At 47.2% G+C, this 12,956-nt stretch overlaps 1 protein-coding gene across 1 annotated transcript; it reads left to right on the top strand.

Moving 5' to 3' along the window:
* Positions 1-1,456: 1,456 nt before the first annotated feature.
* LOC307205773 (protein S100-A12-like) lies at positions 1,457-3,815 on the top strand. Its single transcript, XM_079958559.1, has 3 exons — positions 1,457-1,598; positions 2,449-2,611; positions 3,496-3,815. The coding sequence occupies exons 2-3, from the start codon at positions 2,459-2,461 to the stop codon at positions 3,652-3,654; spliced, it is 312 nt and encodes a 103-aa protein (XP_079814685.1). The 5' UTR covers positions 1,457-1,598; positions 2,449-2,458; the 3' UTR covers positions 3,655-3,815.
* Positions 3,816-12,956: the final 9,141 nt, after the last annotated feature.

Here is a 12,956-nt window from a genome sequence, read left to right as displayed (position 1 = left end):
TGGCCCACTTGGGACCCACTTACCTTCTTGATTTGAACCCAAAGACCCAATGAGACTGTAAAGAGTTTAGGAGAGGGCCTTCTCGGTGGTGGTGCCCGCCCTGTAGAACGCCCTCCCATCAGATGTCAAGGAAATAAACAACTATCTGACTTTTAGAAGACATCTGAAGGCAGCCCTGTTTAGGGAAGTTTTTAATGTCTGATGTTTTATTGTTTTATTATTATTATTACAGTCATACCTCAGGTTACAAACCCTTCAGGTTACGTGTTTTCGGGCTGCACACCGCGCCGAACCCGGAAGTACTGGAACGGGTTACTTCTGGGTTTCGGTGCTCGCGCATGCACAAAGACAGTAAAATTGCGCTTTGTACATGTGCAGAAGCACCAAATTGCAACCTGCGCATGCGCACAAGCGGCGCTGCAGGTTGCGAACCTGCAGGTTGCAAATGTGCCTCCAGCACGGATCATGTTCCCAACCTGAGCGTTCCCTGTGATACGGAAGGGGGGGCATGTCTTCTTCACCTTCTTCTTCGCTACAATATATCCATTTATTTCCAATTGTCAATGTCAAAAGGGACTAAAATCTATAAAATTCATAGAAAATCAACGTGCCAATTTGCTCAATTTCTCTAGGACTCCATGACACCTCCCCTGTCCTCCATAATCCCTCACTCTGCCAAGCCTTTCCTCCGGGCAAGGCCAGGTGGCAGACTATGCGTACATGGACCATTGTCTTCTCATCACCGGTACTCAGGATGTGCTTATATGCGCATATCTCCAGCTCTGCATATTCCCCCCTCCCTCCTCCATATGTTAATCCTGTGTAACCCAACCTCTTCTTAATGTATTCATGATGTAACTGGGATGTATTTTGCACTGTATTCTGGGACATGGAGGGAAGTTTCAAAAGTTCATGTCACCCCTTTCTCGCTGTTCAATCTCGACTTGAACCTGTTGCGCAATAAACTTGGATCTTCCGCAGCTTGCTCCTGTCTCCGGCTGAGCTCATTTTCCTCCGCAGGGACCCGCGGACACTTAGTCCGACGAGCTGGGTGGCAGAGCAGCCTCGCACCCAGATTTTACCGTAACAACTGTATCATCATCATCAATCCTCTTGGGGGCTGCCCAGAGTGGCTGGGGAAACCCAGCCAGATGGGCGGGTTATAAACAATAAATTATTCTATTATTATTATTATTATTATTATTATTATTATTATTTGGGAGGCAAAACAAGCAGTTCAATCAGTCACTTGACAGACATGTATCTGAACCGCCTCTCTTAAAACATAAAATGATGGAACTGCAGAGTTTCAAGGGGCCCCGAGCGCCATCTATTCCAGCCCCTGCAAGGCAGGAATCTCAACTAAATCACACCTGACAAAACGCATCCTTGATTTCATCAAGGCGGGCGTGGCAGGTGCTTATTTGACATTTCGCAATGGGAGATGTCATTTCCAGAGGAGAGGAAATTAGCACAAGCCGGGATGATTTGCAAGACTCTTCCGCAGCTGAGGAGGCTATAAAAACTCGCCTGCCTTGATGCTTGCATTCACATCACATCACGTCTCTTCTCAGATCTTGCTCCCTTTGGAAACTCAGGTAAGTCCTCATCTCTTGGCAGCCAACCTGGAGGTGGCTTGGAAGCAGCCTCCTATGGGAACTGCTCTCCTCCTGTGCCTGCTTTGGTTTGCTGCTAGCTGCGAAGGAAGGAGAGGGCGGTAGCTGACTAAGGGATACTCAGAGTCAGCCCATTGAAAGCAATGGAGCTAAGCTAGCCCAGTCCATCCATTACAATGGGTCTGCTCTGAGTAGGGCTAACCCAGAGTCCCTTCCTCCATTACCAATGCAGAAATACCTAGTGCTACTGGAGGGAGTCTAGAATGAACCTTCTTTCCACCTTCTGACAACCTGCTCGGTTAGAAAGTCAATTATCTTATTTTATTTTTCACTGCCCTGGCCACACAGTTGGAAATTTATCAGCCTTGCTTAGTAGACTAGTAGAAACGTTTTGTAGGCAAATTTGCGGGCTCATTTTAAAAGCTGCTTCCAAGGGGCTTTAATGTGTTCTTTCTGGGTCCTGGATGCCAGCACTTTAAATCAGCCCTTCATTCAAAATCACGAGGTCTAGAATCTTACTTGAGTTGGAGGACGTAGGGCTGAAAATGTCACCCACCTGAATTCCAGGAGAGCCATGGCCAGCAAGCATAGCTCAGGCTTCGTTGTCCCCAGATGCGAGTGGACTACAATGCCCATCATCCACAACCTGCAGAGTCCTGTGGACAAGGATGATGGGAGTTGTAGTCCAACCAACTACAGAGATTATATGTGCTGGAAATCAGCAACGTCTTGAGGCCGCCATGTTGGTTACTCCTCTTACTCCCCTTATGGTCAGAGCTGAGCCTTGAACCCCTCTCCCCTTTTCCTCCCTCTCCTCTGTATCCTCCCAAAGGCTTAGCAAGATGAAAACTCTCCTGGAGAAGGCTTTGGAGTGCATAGTCAACATCTTCCACCAGTATGCCATTCAGAACCCAATGGACGACTACCTGCAGTTCAAGGAGTTTGAGAAGCTATTGAAGGAACAAGCTCAGCCTTTCTTGAAGGACACTCTACCTGTAAGCACTGATGGACAGCTGGGAAAACTGTGGCCACAGGGATGGGGGCAAAGCTCTTGGTCCTGGTGTGTGTGTGTGTGTTCCCGTGGCCCTCCAGAGGATGCTGGACTCCAACTCCCGTCATCTCCTGACCCTTAGTCATGCTGGATAGAGCTGATGGGAGTTGGAGTGCAATAACATTTGTGGCTCCCTTGGCCTTTAACTAGACCCCAGTTTTCCCATCTTAGTTCTCCAGCTCTTTTGGGACTACAGCTCCCATCATCCCTAGCTAGCAGGACCAGCAGCCAGGGAAGATGGGAAATGTAGTCCAAAAACAGCTGGAGAACCAAACTTGGGAAACCCTGAACTAGACCGTCTCTTGCTTTTCCTGAGCCTGAGATACCACCATCTTAGCTCTTGCCTTCTTCTAAGGCCAGGGACAGGACTACAACTCCCACAACCCCCTGCTCACTGGCCACAACTGATAGGGCTGATGGAAGCTGGAATCTGTCCCTAAATAACTGAAAGACCACCTCCTTCCCTCAAGACCCTCTTGGGTGCTGAGATCGGCAGAGTGGGACCTCTTGGTAGTTCTTCCACCCTCAGATGTTCAGGGGACGGTGGTGACGCAGGACAGGGTCTTCTCTGCTGTGGCCCCAAAGCTGTGGAACTCTGTCTCCAGAGCCTGGCGCCTTCCTTATACAGCTTTTGGAGAAGCTGAAGATGCATATTTTAAGAGCTCACCTTATTTCTGTGGATGGAAGTTGCATTAAAATGTTTTCATGTTGTGTTTTAATCTTGTAACCTGCCTCTGGACCTTAGGGTGAAGGGCGGGCAATTAATAATGATGATGAACAAATAAATATAACCCTTTCCTGCTTCCTCCTCCTTAATCTTATCCGCAGCCCGGTATGAACCAGGATGCTTACATCAAGATGATGTTTGAAAAAGCAGACAAGAGCCGTGACGGGAAGCTGAAGTTCACTGAGTTCTTGCCCGTGCTGGAGCTTGCCCTCATAGATGCTCACAACAGATCCCACCGCCTGCCCGAGACGGGGCACTGAGTTAGCCAGGGCCAACCTGCAAGGCAACCACAGTCCCAATGGATTCCATTCTTGAGTCATCCATTCCCATGGATTGTAGGCACCCCTGCCTGACTACATCATTGGCACTAGAAGACTTCAAAGTCTTGTCATAAGAACAATAAAACACACTTCATTGAGAACTCTCTGGGTCTTCTCCCTATGTCTTTCGTTTTGTTTGCATCCATTTTTATTAATTTTCATACAGTTTTACAAATTCAGTTCAGTTTCAATGCAATATTCCCTTAAACCCTTTTGACTTCCCATCCTTGGTGTTTCTCTTCAAATCCTTTATCCTTAAATGTAACACTTATTTCTTTTTTTAAGTAATATTTTTAATTAGTTTCCCAAATTATTACAAATCACTCCTGATCACACAATTAATACAATTCCTTGGGGGTAAAATCAGGTTTCCCGCTCCTGTTGCAAAAATATGTCCATTACTTCCTCATGTAGCCACTTCATCCTTCTGTGATCTCCATTTAATAATCCTTCTCTTGATGTTAGTCCATTCTTACAGCTCACTTTTACTGTTTCCTTACATAAAGCACCTCTGTTGTTTTTCATAAATATAAAATCCATTTCACGCATGTAAGGAGGTAAAGGGACCCCGATCATTAGGTCCAGTCGTGGCCGACTCTGGGGTTGTGGCGCTCATCTTGCTTTATTGGCCAAGCGAGCCGTCGTACAGCTTCCAGGTCATGTGGCCAGCATGACTAAGCCACTTCTGGCGAACCAGAGCAGCGCATGGAAACGCCGTTTACCTTCCCACCAGAGCGGTACCTCTTTATCTACTTGCACTTTGACATGCTTTTGAACTGCTAGGTTGGCAGGAGCAGGGACCGAGCAACGGGAGCTCACCCCGTCGCCGGGATTCGAACCGCCGACCTTCTGATAGGCAAGTCCTAGGCTCTGTGGTTTAACCCACAGCGCATGTAGTGCTTCATAAATGTTGTTCTCAGACCTGTTGTGTTGGGAGTGTTAATCGCTTTCTTCTTTTGTCCAGTTCACTGCCATGTTTATAAAGCCACATTCCTTCCCTAACGCTGTTCCCAGGTGGCATACAAGGCTGTGTTTACAAATAACTCCCTGATAAGATGTCCATTCTTCACAATTAAAATTCTACTCTGGGGTTCTTCTTTGGCATGCAGCAAAAAGATAAAGCCTTTTCACAAATGAAACCTCTTGACAGATTTAATTAGCAGCCGTTCATCTTCTTGCTCTTAATTTCTCCCTCATACTCCTGGTCCAGTCCAAAGATAATTTATATAAAGTCCATTCAACCTCAGTCAAGGGGGGAGGGCATAATAAAGCATTGTTAAATTCCTTGTTCAGCAGAAATCAGGAGCCTCCACCCTCTTTTCCTCGGTGTCAGGCAGAATAATATAGCTACAACTACACACATCTCTTTATTTTGCAGAAGAAAAAAGACCATTTGGAAAACATATGAAAGCACAAAGCACCTTGTCCCTCCTCCTTCTTTGCTAGCTGTTGTAAGGGTTTTCAAGCTTCATAAAAATCATTCAAATACCTGGACTCAAGGGCATCCTGATCAAATTTGCAGATGACACCAAACTGGGAGGGGTGGCTAACACCCCAGAGGACAGGATCACACTTCAAAACGACCTTGACAGATTAGAGAACTGGGCCAAAACAAACAAGATGAATTTTAACAGGGAGAAATGTAAAGTATTGCACTTGGGCAAAAAAAATGAGAGGCACAAATACAAGATGGGTGACACCTGGCTTGAGAGCAGTACATGTGAAAAGGATCTAGGAGTCTTGGTTGACCACAAACTGGACATGAGCCAACAGTGTGACGCGGCAGCTAAAAAAGCCAATGCAATTCTGGGCTGCATCAATAGGAGTATAGCATCTAGATCAAGGGAAGTAATAGTGCCACTGTAACCTGCTCTGGTCAGACCTCACCTGGAGTACTGTGTCCAGTTCTGGGCACCACAGTTCAAGAAGGACACTGACAAAGTGGAACGTGTCCAGAGGAGGGCATCCAAAATGGTCAAAGGCCTGGAAACGATGCCTTATGAAGAACGGCTAAGGGAGCTGGGCATGTTTACCCTGGAGAAGAGGAGGTTAAGGGGTGATATGATAGCCATGTTCAAATATATAAAAGGATGTCACATAGAGGAGGGAGAAAGGTTGTTTTCTGCTGCTCCAGAGAAGCGGACATGGAGCAATGGATCCAAACTACAAGAAAGAAGATTCCACCTAAACATTAGGAAGAACTTCCTGACAGTAAGAGCTGTTCGACAGTGGAATTTGCTGCCAAGGAGTGTGGTGGAGTCTCCTTCTTTGGAGGTCTTTAAGCAGAGGCTTGACAACCATATGTCAGGAGTGCTCTGGTGGTGTTTCCTGCTTGGCAGGGGGTTGGACTCGATGGCCCTTGTGGTCTCTTCCAACTCTATGATTCTATGATTCTATGATTCAAAGAGCCAAACCCAGTCTTCTCGGCAGCTGATTGATTGCAGCCTGTTATAATATGCCGTTTCATGAGCGCCGCATAATAAACACCAATGTTCCAAATTAGTGAGGAACCGATCACAAATCATGCCGTCCATGGCAGGGACACACTCCCAGGTTGCACCTGTTCTGCCGTTCAAGTTGGCAGATACGGGCTTAAGCGACACCGCGGGATGCAGTGAACTCCCCAGAAGCCCCCGAGGAGCATTGCCAGGAATTTCCCCCTGCCTCTACTGCCCCGGATGCCTGGGGATGGGTGGTAGGAAAACCATGGGTGGTCAGAAGGAGAAGACTTGGAGGAGGTGTCAGAAGATGAAGAGGCGACAGGGTTTAGTGAGCAGGAAGAGGCTGTGGCAGAAAGCAGTTCAGAATCAGAGGCAGAAGTGGAAGTTGGAGGGGGGGGGGGCAAGAGGCAGCAATGAGTCAGGATGATGAAGAAGCCAAGGTGCCTTCCCCTCTGGCTGTGACCAGCTCCCTTCTCCCCAGTCTCCCAGGACCAGAAGAGGTATGCAGAGGGTGGAACAGAGACAGGCACAGCGATGGAGTCTCAGATTGCTTGGGAAGAACTTTGGGGGAGGAGGAGAATTAGGCAGCTATGGGAAGGGAGAGACCCCCACAACTGCCTGATATGGGCAAGATCTACTGGGACGAATTGATGTGCTCACCAGGCCTGGGCTGAGCAGCCTTGTATCTTTTAATAAAGAGTTTAATTTACTTAACGCCATGTGATTTAGGGCTTACCAATGCCTACTAACCACGATGGCTATGCCTCAGCAATGCTTCTGAATACCAATGGCTGGAAACCGCAGGAGGGGAGAGGGGTCCTGTGTTCGAGTCATGCTTGCGAGTTCCCATTGAGGCATCTGGGTTGGCCACTGTGAGAACAGGATGCTGGACTTGATGGGTCATTGGCCTGATCCAGCAACCTCTTCTTATGAGTAAACATCAGCATTGTGGCTGGTGCAACGTGGTCCATTATGAGAACACCCAACATTTTGGGGGTATGAAAACACGGAAATCAGTGACGCCCATCCACCCACGACTAATAACTCAGGCCGCCTTGCAAGCTTTGGAAAAGCCAGCTATTGCTTGTCGAATCTGGTAACCTGGATTGTGCAAATGGGGCCACAGAACAACTTGATTGGCATATCAATGGCTAAGAGCAGTGGATAATTAAAGGAACCGCAATAACAGGAAGGACAGGCAGATACCAGGCGCTGGCTTGGAACAAATGACAAGGAAAAGAGGTTTGCCTTCATGATCAACTCACAACGTTCCTGAAGTCTATGGGGTGTTGTGAAACATAGTACAATTGCCCGAGTTTCAGGTTCATGGCGCATATAAGGGTGGAGAACCCTTTTTCAGCCCCAGGGCCACATTCCCTCCTTAGTGAGGTTTTTTGGCGGGCCAGTGGGCGGAGCCAGTGCAAGCAGGAAATAGAGAAGGGCTATTGTTTGGCGCAATCAGAAGGTCTCAGGTTTGGTCCCTGGCATCCTCATGTAGGGCTGGGAGAGAGAGACCCCTTGCTTGATGTTACGGAAAAATCTAGGTGCGAGGCTGCTCAGTCACCCAGCTCATTGGGCAGAGCCCGCGGGTCCCTGCGGAATAAAGGAAGGAGTCCAGCCACCAACCGGAGCAAATAGCTGTAGACCAAAGTTTATTGCGCAACAGGTTCAAAGAGGAATTTTGAACCCCGAGGATGGGGTCACAAGGACTTTGGAACAACTGATAGGTTCAAAATTGGGAAAGGCGTACGACAAGGCTGTATATTGTCTCCCTGCTTATTTAACTTACATGCAGAATTCATCATGCGAAAGGCTGGGCTGGATGAATCCCTAGCCAGAATTAAGATTGCCAGAAGAAATATCAACAACCTCAGATATGCAGATGACACAACCTTGATGACAGAAAGTGAGGAGGAATTAAAGAACCTTTTAATGAGGGTGAAAGAGGATAGCGCAACATATGGTCTGAAGCTCAACATCAAAAAAACGAAGATCATGGCCACTGGTCCTATCACATGCTGGCAAATAGAAGGGGAAGAAATGGAGGCAATGAGAGATTTTACTTTCTTGGGCTCCATGATCACTGCAGATGGTGACAGCAGCCACAAAATTAAAAGATGCCTGCTTCTTGGGAGAAAAGCAATGACAAACCTAGGCAGCATCTTAAAAAGCGGAGACATCACCTTGCCAACAAATGTCCATTGTTGTTGTTGTTGTTTAGTCATTTAGTCGTGTCCGACTCTTCGTGACCCCATGGACCAGAGCACGCCAGGCACTTCTGTCTTCCACTGCCTCCCGCAGTTTGGTCAGACTCATGTTTGTAGCTTCGAAGACACTATCCAACCATCTCGTCCTCTGTTGTCCCCTTCTCCTTGTGCCCTCCATCTTTCCCAACATACAAAGGTCCATACGTATAGTTAAAGCTATGGTTTTCCCAGTAGTGATGTATGGAAGTGAGAGCTGGACCATAAAGAAGGCTGATCACTGTATCATTTGTATTATGGTGCTGGAGGAGACTCTTGAGAGTCCCATGGACTGCAAGAAGACCAAACCTCTCCATTCTTAAGGAAATCAGCCCTGAGTGCTCACTGGAAGGACTGATCCAGAAGCTGAGGCTCCAAGACTTTGGCCACCTCATGAGAAGAGAAGACTCCCTGGATAAGACCCTGATGTTGGAAAAGATGGAGGGCACAAGGAGAAGGGGATGACAGAGGACGAGATGGTTGGACAGTGTTCTCGAAGCTACCAGCATGAGTTTGACCAAACTGCGGGAGGCAGTGGAAGACAGGAGTGCCTGGCGTGCTCTGGCCCAGAGAGTCACAAAGAGTCGGACATAACTAAACAACTAAACAACAACAACAACAATCTTATCCCAGCATACACTTCATTAAGCACCCTCACTACATCATTGCTATATCAGAAAAGGGGAGGGTTATACATGATTAATATAGGAGGGATGTGTTGGGGCAACAGGTGGATATAGGATATGTATTGGGAAGTACATTCTAAGCACCTACTACAAAGGGACAATAGAACTTTGGTTTGCATAGTCTGGCACCTGGGCAAGTCCGGAGGAGTGCCTTTGCCCAGCGATTGACACCTATGAGTACCTTCCTGTGAGTACGTGACCTCCTGCTTGAGGGAGTATGGCGGGGATCAAGTGGTTTCCAAGTCCTTGACCAATGAAGCAAATTGGGTGTGGAATGAAGGAAACTGGCAAAGGAGTTGATTTTATGTGGTTTTTAAAGCTAGGTAACTTCCCTGAGCTGTCAAGCTGAAAGGATGCATTTATGCATAATATTTGTACCATTTAACAACTTTAAAGATGTACCCCCCCCCGTAATTTCCATAACACTTGCAAATCCTGGAGAGCTGTTGCCAGTCAGTGTCCACAATACTGACCTAGATGGACTAATGGCTTGACTCAGGGTTGCTGCCTTTGGCCAGGCAAAGTACAGGACAGATTGGGGGTGGAATAGGGGGTGGGGGCTAAAATGACTTTACCTGGTGAAGAAATGACTTCAGAGCAATCCATGACAATGACACACATGGTTCACCGTGTTTTATTCAACGAGAAAAATAACAAAAGCACTATAATGGACGAGTGTAAGAAAAATATTGAATGTTACAAGTGTAGCTGGGCTTTGTAATGCTCACTGGTTTGCTGCTGCCCCTTCAGAAACCGCCTTGTCTGTCTTGATGGCAACTTCCAGGCAACTCTATTACTCCTTTAAACTCATTGTGTATTTAAGCAAGTAAACTCATCGAGCTTAATCAAATGTCCAAGGGCCAATGAACATCATTAGTGTATTTAATAACATTGCCATTTAATAAGCTAAACTATTAAGCCCTCTTTTTCAAAAATAGATTTCATAAATCCAAATAAATAATTATTTTCACCATATACAAAAAGAAGCATGCATCTACCTGCACACTTCCAAGACATTTGCCCTACATAGCTGCCTACATAGCTGGCTTGCCATCTCTCAGCTCTTTAGCATGCCTCCTTCCCTTCGTGGTGCCTAGCTCTCCGTTCATGTTCAGTTCTTGCCAATCTCTGAACAAGAAGCTGGAGAGTGGGGTTATTAGAAACCCAGCAATGCTTCTCTTGTATTTTCAAACTCCCCTGGTTTTTTTTAGCAGTTAGGGATCCTGTTATGTACTGAGTTGAATAGGACCCAAAATGCAGCAGTCTGATTGGTCCTAGAACAATAGGATCCAAAATGCAGCAGTCTGATTGGTCCTAGAACAATAGGATTCAGAATGCAGCAGTCTGATTGGTCCTAGAACAATAGGATCCAAAATGCAGCAGTCTGATTGGTCCTAGAACAATAGGATTCAGAATGCAGCAGTCTGATTGGTCCTAGAACAATAGGATCCAAAATGCAGCAGTCTGATTGGTCCTAGAACAATAGGATCCAAAATGCAGCAGTCTGATTGGTCCACAGGAGCCACCCAATCCAACTCCAAGTGGAAGTGAATCCGCAACCTGATTGATCTACAGGAGAATCCCGGAATTAGCCAATCACATGGGGCCCATTGTGTAAATAATGTATATAAAGCAGACATTTCGGGGAAACTGGCCTTCCTCCCTACTATGAGCTGAATAAAGAGCATGAAATCCACACTCGACTCCGAGTATATTTCAGGGTTTCTCTGGCTGCCAACAATGCCTTAACCCTTTGCCCCTAAAGCGAAGAAGTTGAAGAATGACAAAGGGAGAGTGTGGTAGATCACTGCCAGTTTTTGATACTGGATAGTAGATCACAGCCTACTTGAACCCGGACATGCCTGGACTAGATGATCCTCAGGGTCCCTTCGAACTCTACAATTCTATAATACAACAAAGAGCACCTCCTTTCTTTGAATGGCCCCCACAAACGCGTCTAGTTTGTGACTGCATTTTGGAAATGTGCTTGTTTGGCAAAGGGCTACAGCTCATTGGTAGAGCCCTCTCTGCATGGACAAAGGCCAGAGGTCGAATGCCTGGCATTTCCAGCTGGGCTGAGAATGGCTCTGCCCAAAACCACGGAGAGCTGCTGCCAATCCGTGTTGATGCTACTGATCGAGGTGTGTCAAGACTCCGCTAAGTTCGTGATTGGGAAATAATTGCCGAAGCTGCCTGAGGATGAGTCAGTCTCCGCAAAGGATCTACCTGTTTCAGAGTTCCAGTAAGTGATTTGGGATGTAGATGAGGACTTTTGAGATGGCTCTTCCATTCGTTCTCCTTCCGAGTACCACATTTCAACAACATGGACGCCTCTCTGTGTACTGGAATCAAAGGGTTCTCAACAGTGGATTGCAAAACCCTTGGTAGAACAAGTTTGGGAACTTTTGGGAGCTGGGGATCCTTTCTGTACAGCTGAGCTCACCACCTTCTTGCTAATGGGATTTTGCCTATCAAAGGGACAGATGGGCCGATTTGTCTACTTCTGTTTCCTTCGGTTATTTGTTTCCCCCGTCTCAAATCCAGCTCCCAGCATGTCCACAACAGTTTGCATATCCGGCGCTGTGGTGCAAAGATCCCTCCGGCAGGGACCCCCCCATTTCCCAGTGTTGCTGACCTTTTTAAAGGGGGGGAACCCCAAAGTTGCTGACCTTTTTCTAGGGAGCTGCCACCACGCCAAGACATTATCTCTGCTTGGGAAAAGAAAACAGGAAACATGAACAAAGAGCCAGTGTGGTGTAGTGGTTAAGAGCGGTAGTCACGTAATCTGGGGAACTGGGTTCGCGTCTCCGCTCCTCCACATGCAGCTGCTGGGTGACCTTGGGCCAGTCACACTTCTCTGAAGTCTCTCAGCCCCACTCACCTCACAGAGTGTTTGTTGTGGGGGAGGAAGGGAAAGGAGAATGTTAGCCGCTTTGAGACTCCTGAAGGGGAGTGAAAGGCGGGATATCAAATCCAAACTCTTCTTCATCCAGTAAACAGTTAGGATGCAGCTTAACTGTATCAGAAAGGCACCCAGCCAAATATTCCTGCAGACATTTCTGAGATCATGGTCTTTCTAACAAGTGGCTTGGTTAATTGTCTCACTTTAAATGTTGTGATGATCCTATGCCCTTTTAAAATGTGTTTTTTTGGGGTGGGTGGGGGGTTATTACAGTTGTTTTTATTTTGATTATGTATTTTGTGGTTTTATATTTTGATTTTATTCAGTGAAGTGCACCAAGACCTTGGGGTATGGGGCGGTATATAAATTCAAAAATTCAATTATTATTATTATTATTATTATTATTATTATTATTCCCACTTCCTACCATCCACATGCCCCTTTTTGTCCCTTTATACTGGCATGTTTTGGGGGACGCAGGTGGCGCTGTGGGTTAAAGCCTCAGCGCCTAGGACTTGCCGATCGAAAGGTCGGCGGTTCGAATCCCTGCGGCGGGGTGCGCTCCCGCTGCTCGGTCCCAGCGCCTGCCAACCTAGCAGTTCGAAAGCACCTCCGGGTGCAAGTAGATAAATAGGGACCGCTTACCAGCGGGAAGGTAAACGGCGTTTCCGTGTGCGGCTCTGGCTCGCCAGAGCAGCGATGTCACGCTGGCCACGTGACCCGGAAGTGTCTCCGGACAGCGCTGGCCCCTGGCCTCTTGAGTGAGAAGGGCGCACAACCCCAGAGTCTGTCAAGACTGGCCCGTACGGGCAGGGGTACCTTTACCTTTACCTTTACTGGCATGTTTTACACCAGCTTTCTTTCAATTAGCATAAATAGATAAAACTGGAAGTGGAGGGGAGAGAGGTAGCAGTGAGAGAAGACAGACAGACACGCCCTCCCATATCCCATGCCTTCCTGCAGCAACACT

Source organism: Podarcis cretensis (assembly GCF_951804945.1).
Source record: "Podarcis cretensis genome assembly, chromosome: 16".
NCBI classification, from domain to species: domain Eukaryota; kingdom Metazoa; phylum Chordata; class Lepidosauria; order Squamata; family Lacertidae; genus Podarcis; species Podarcis cretensis.
The sequence above is the reverse complement of the archived record's forward strand: the minus strand, read 5'-3'. Positions and strand labels throughout refer to the sequence as shown.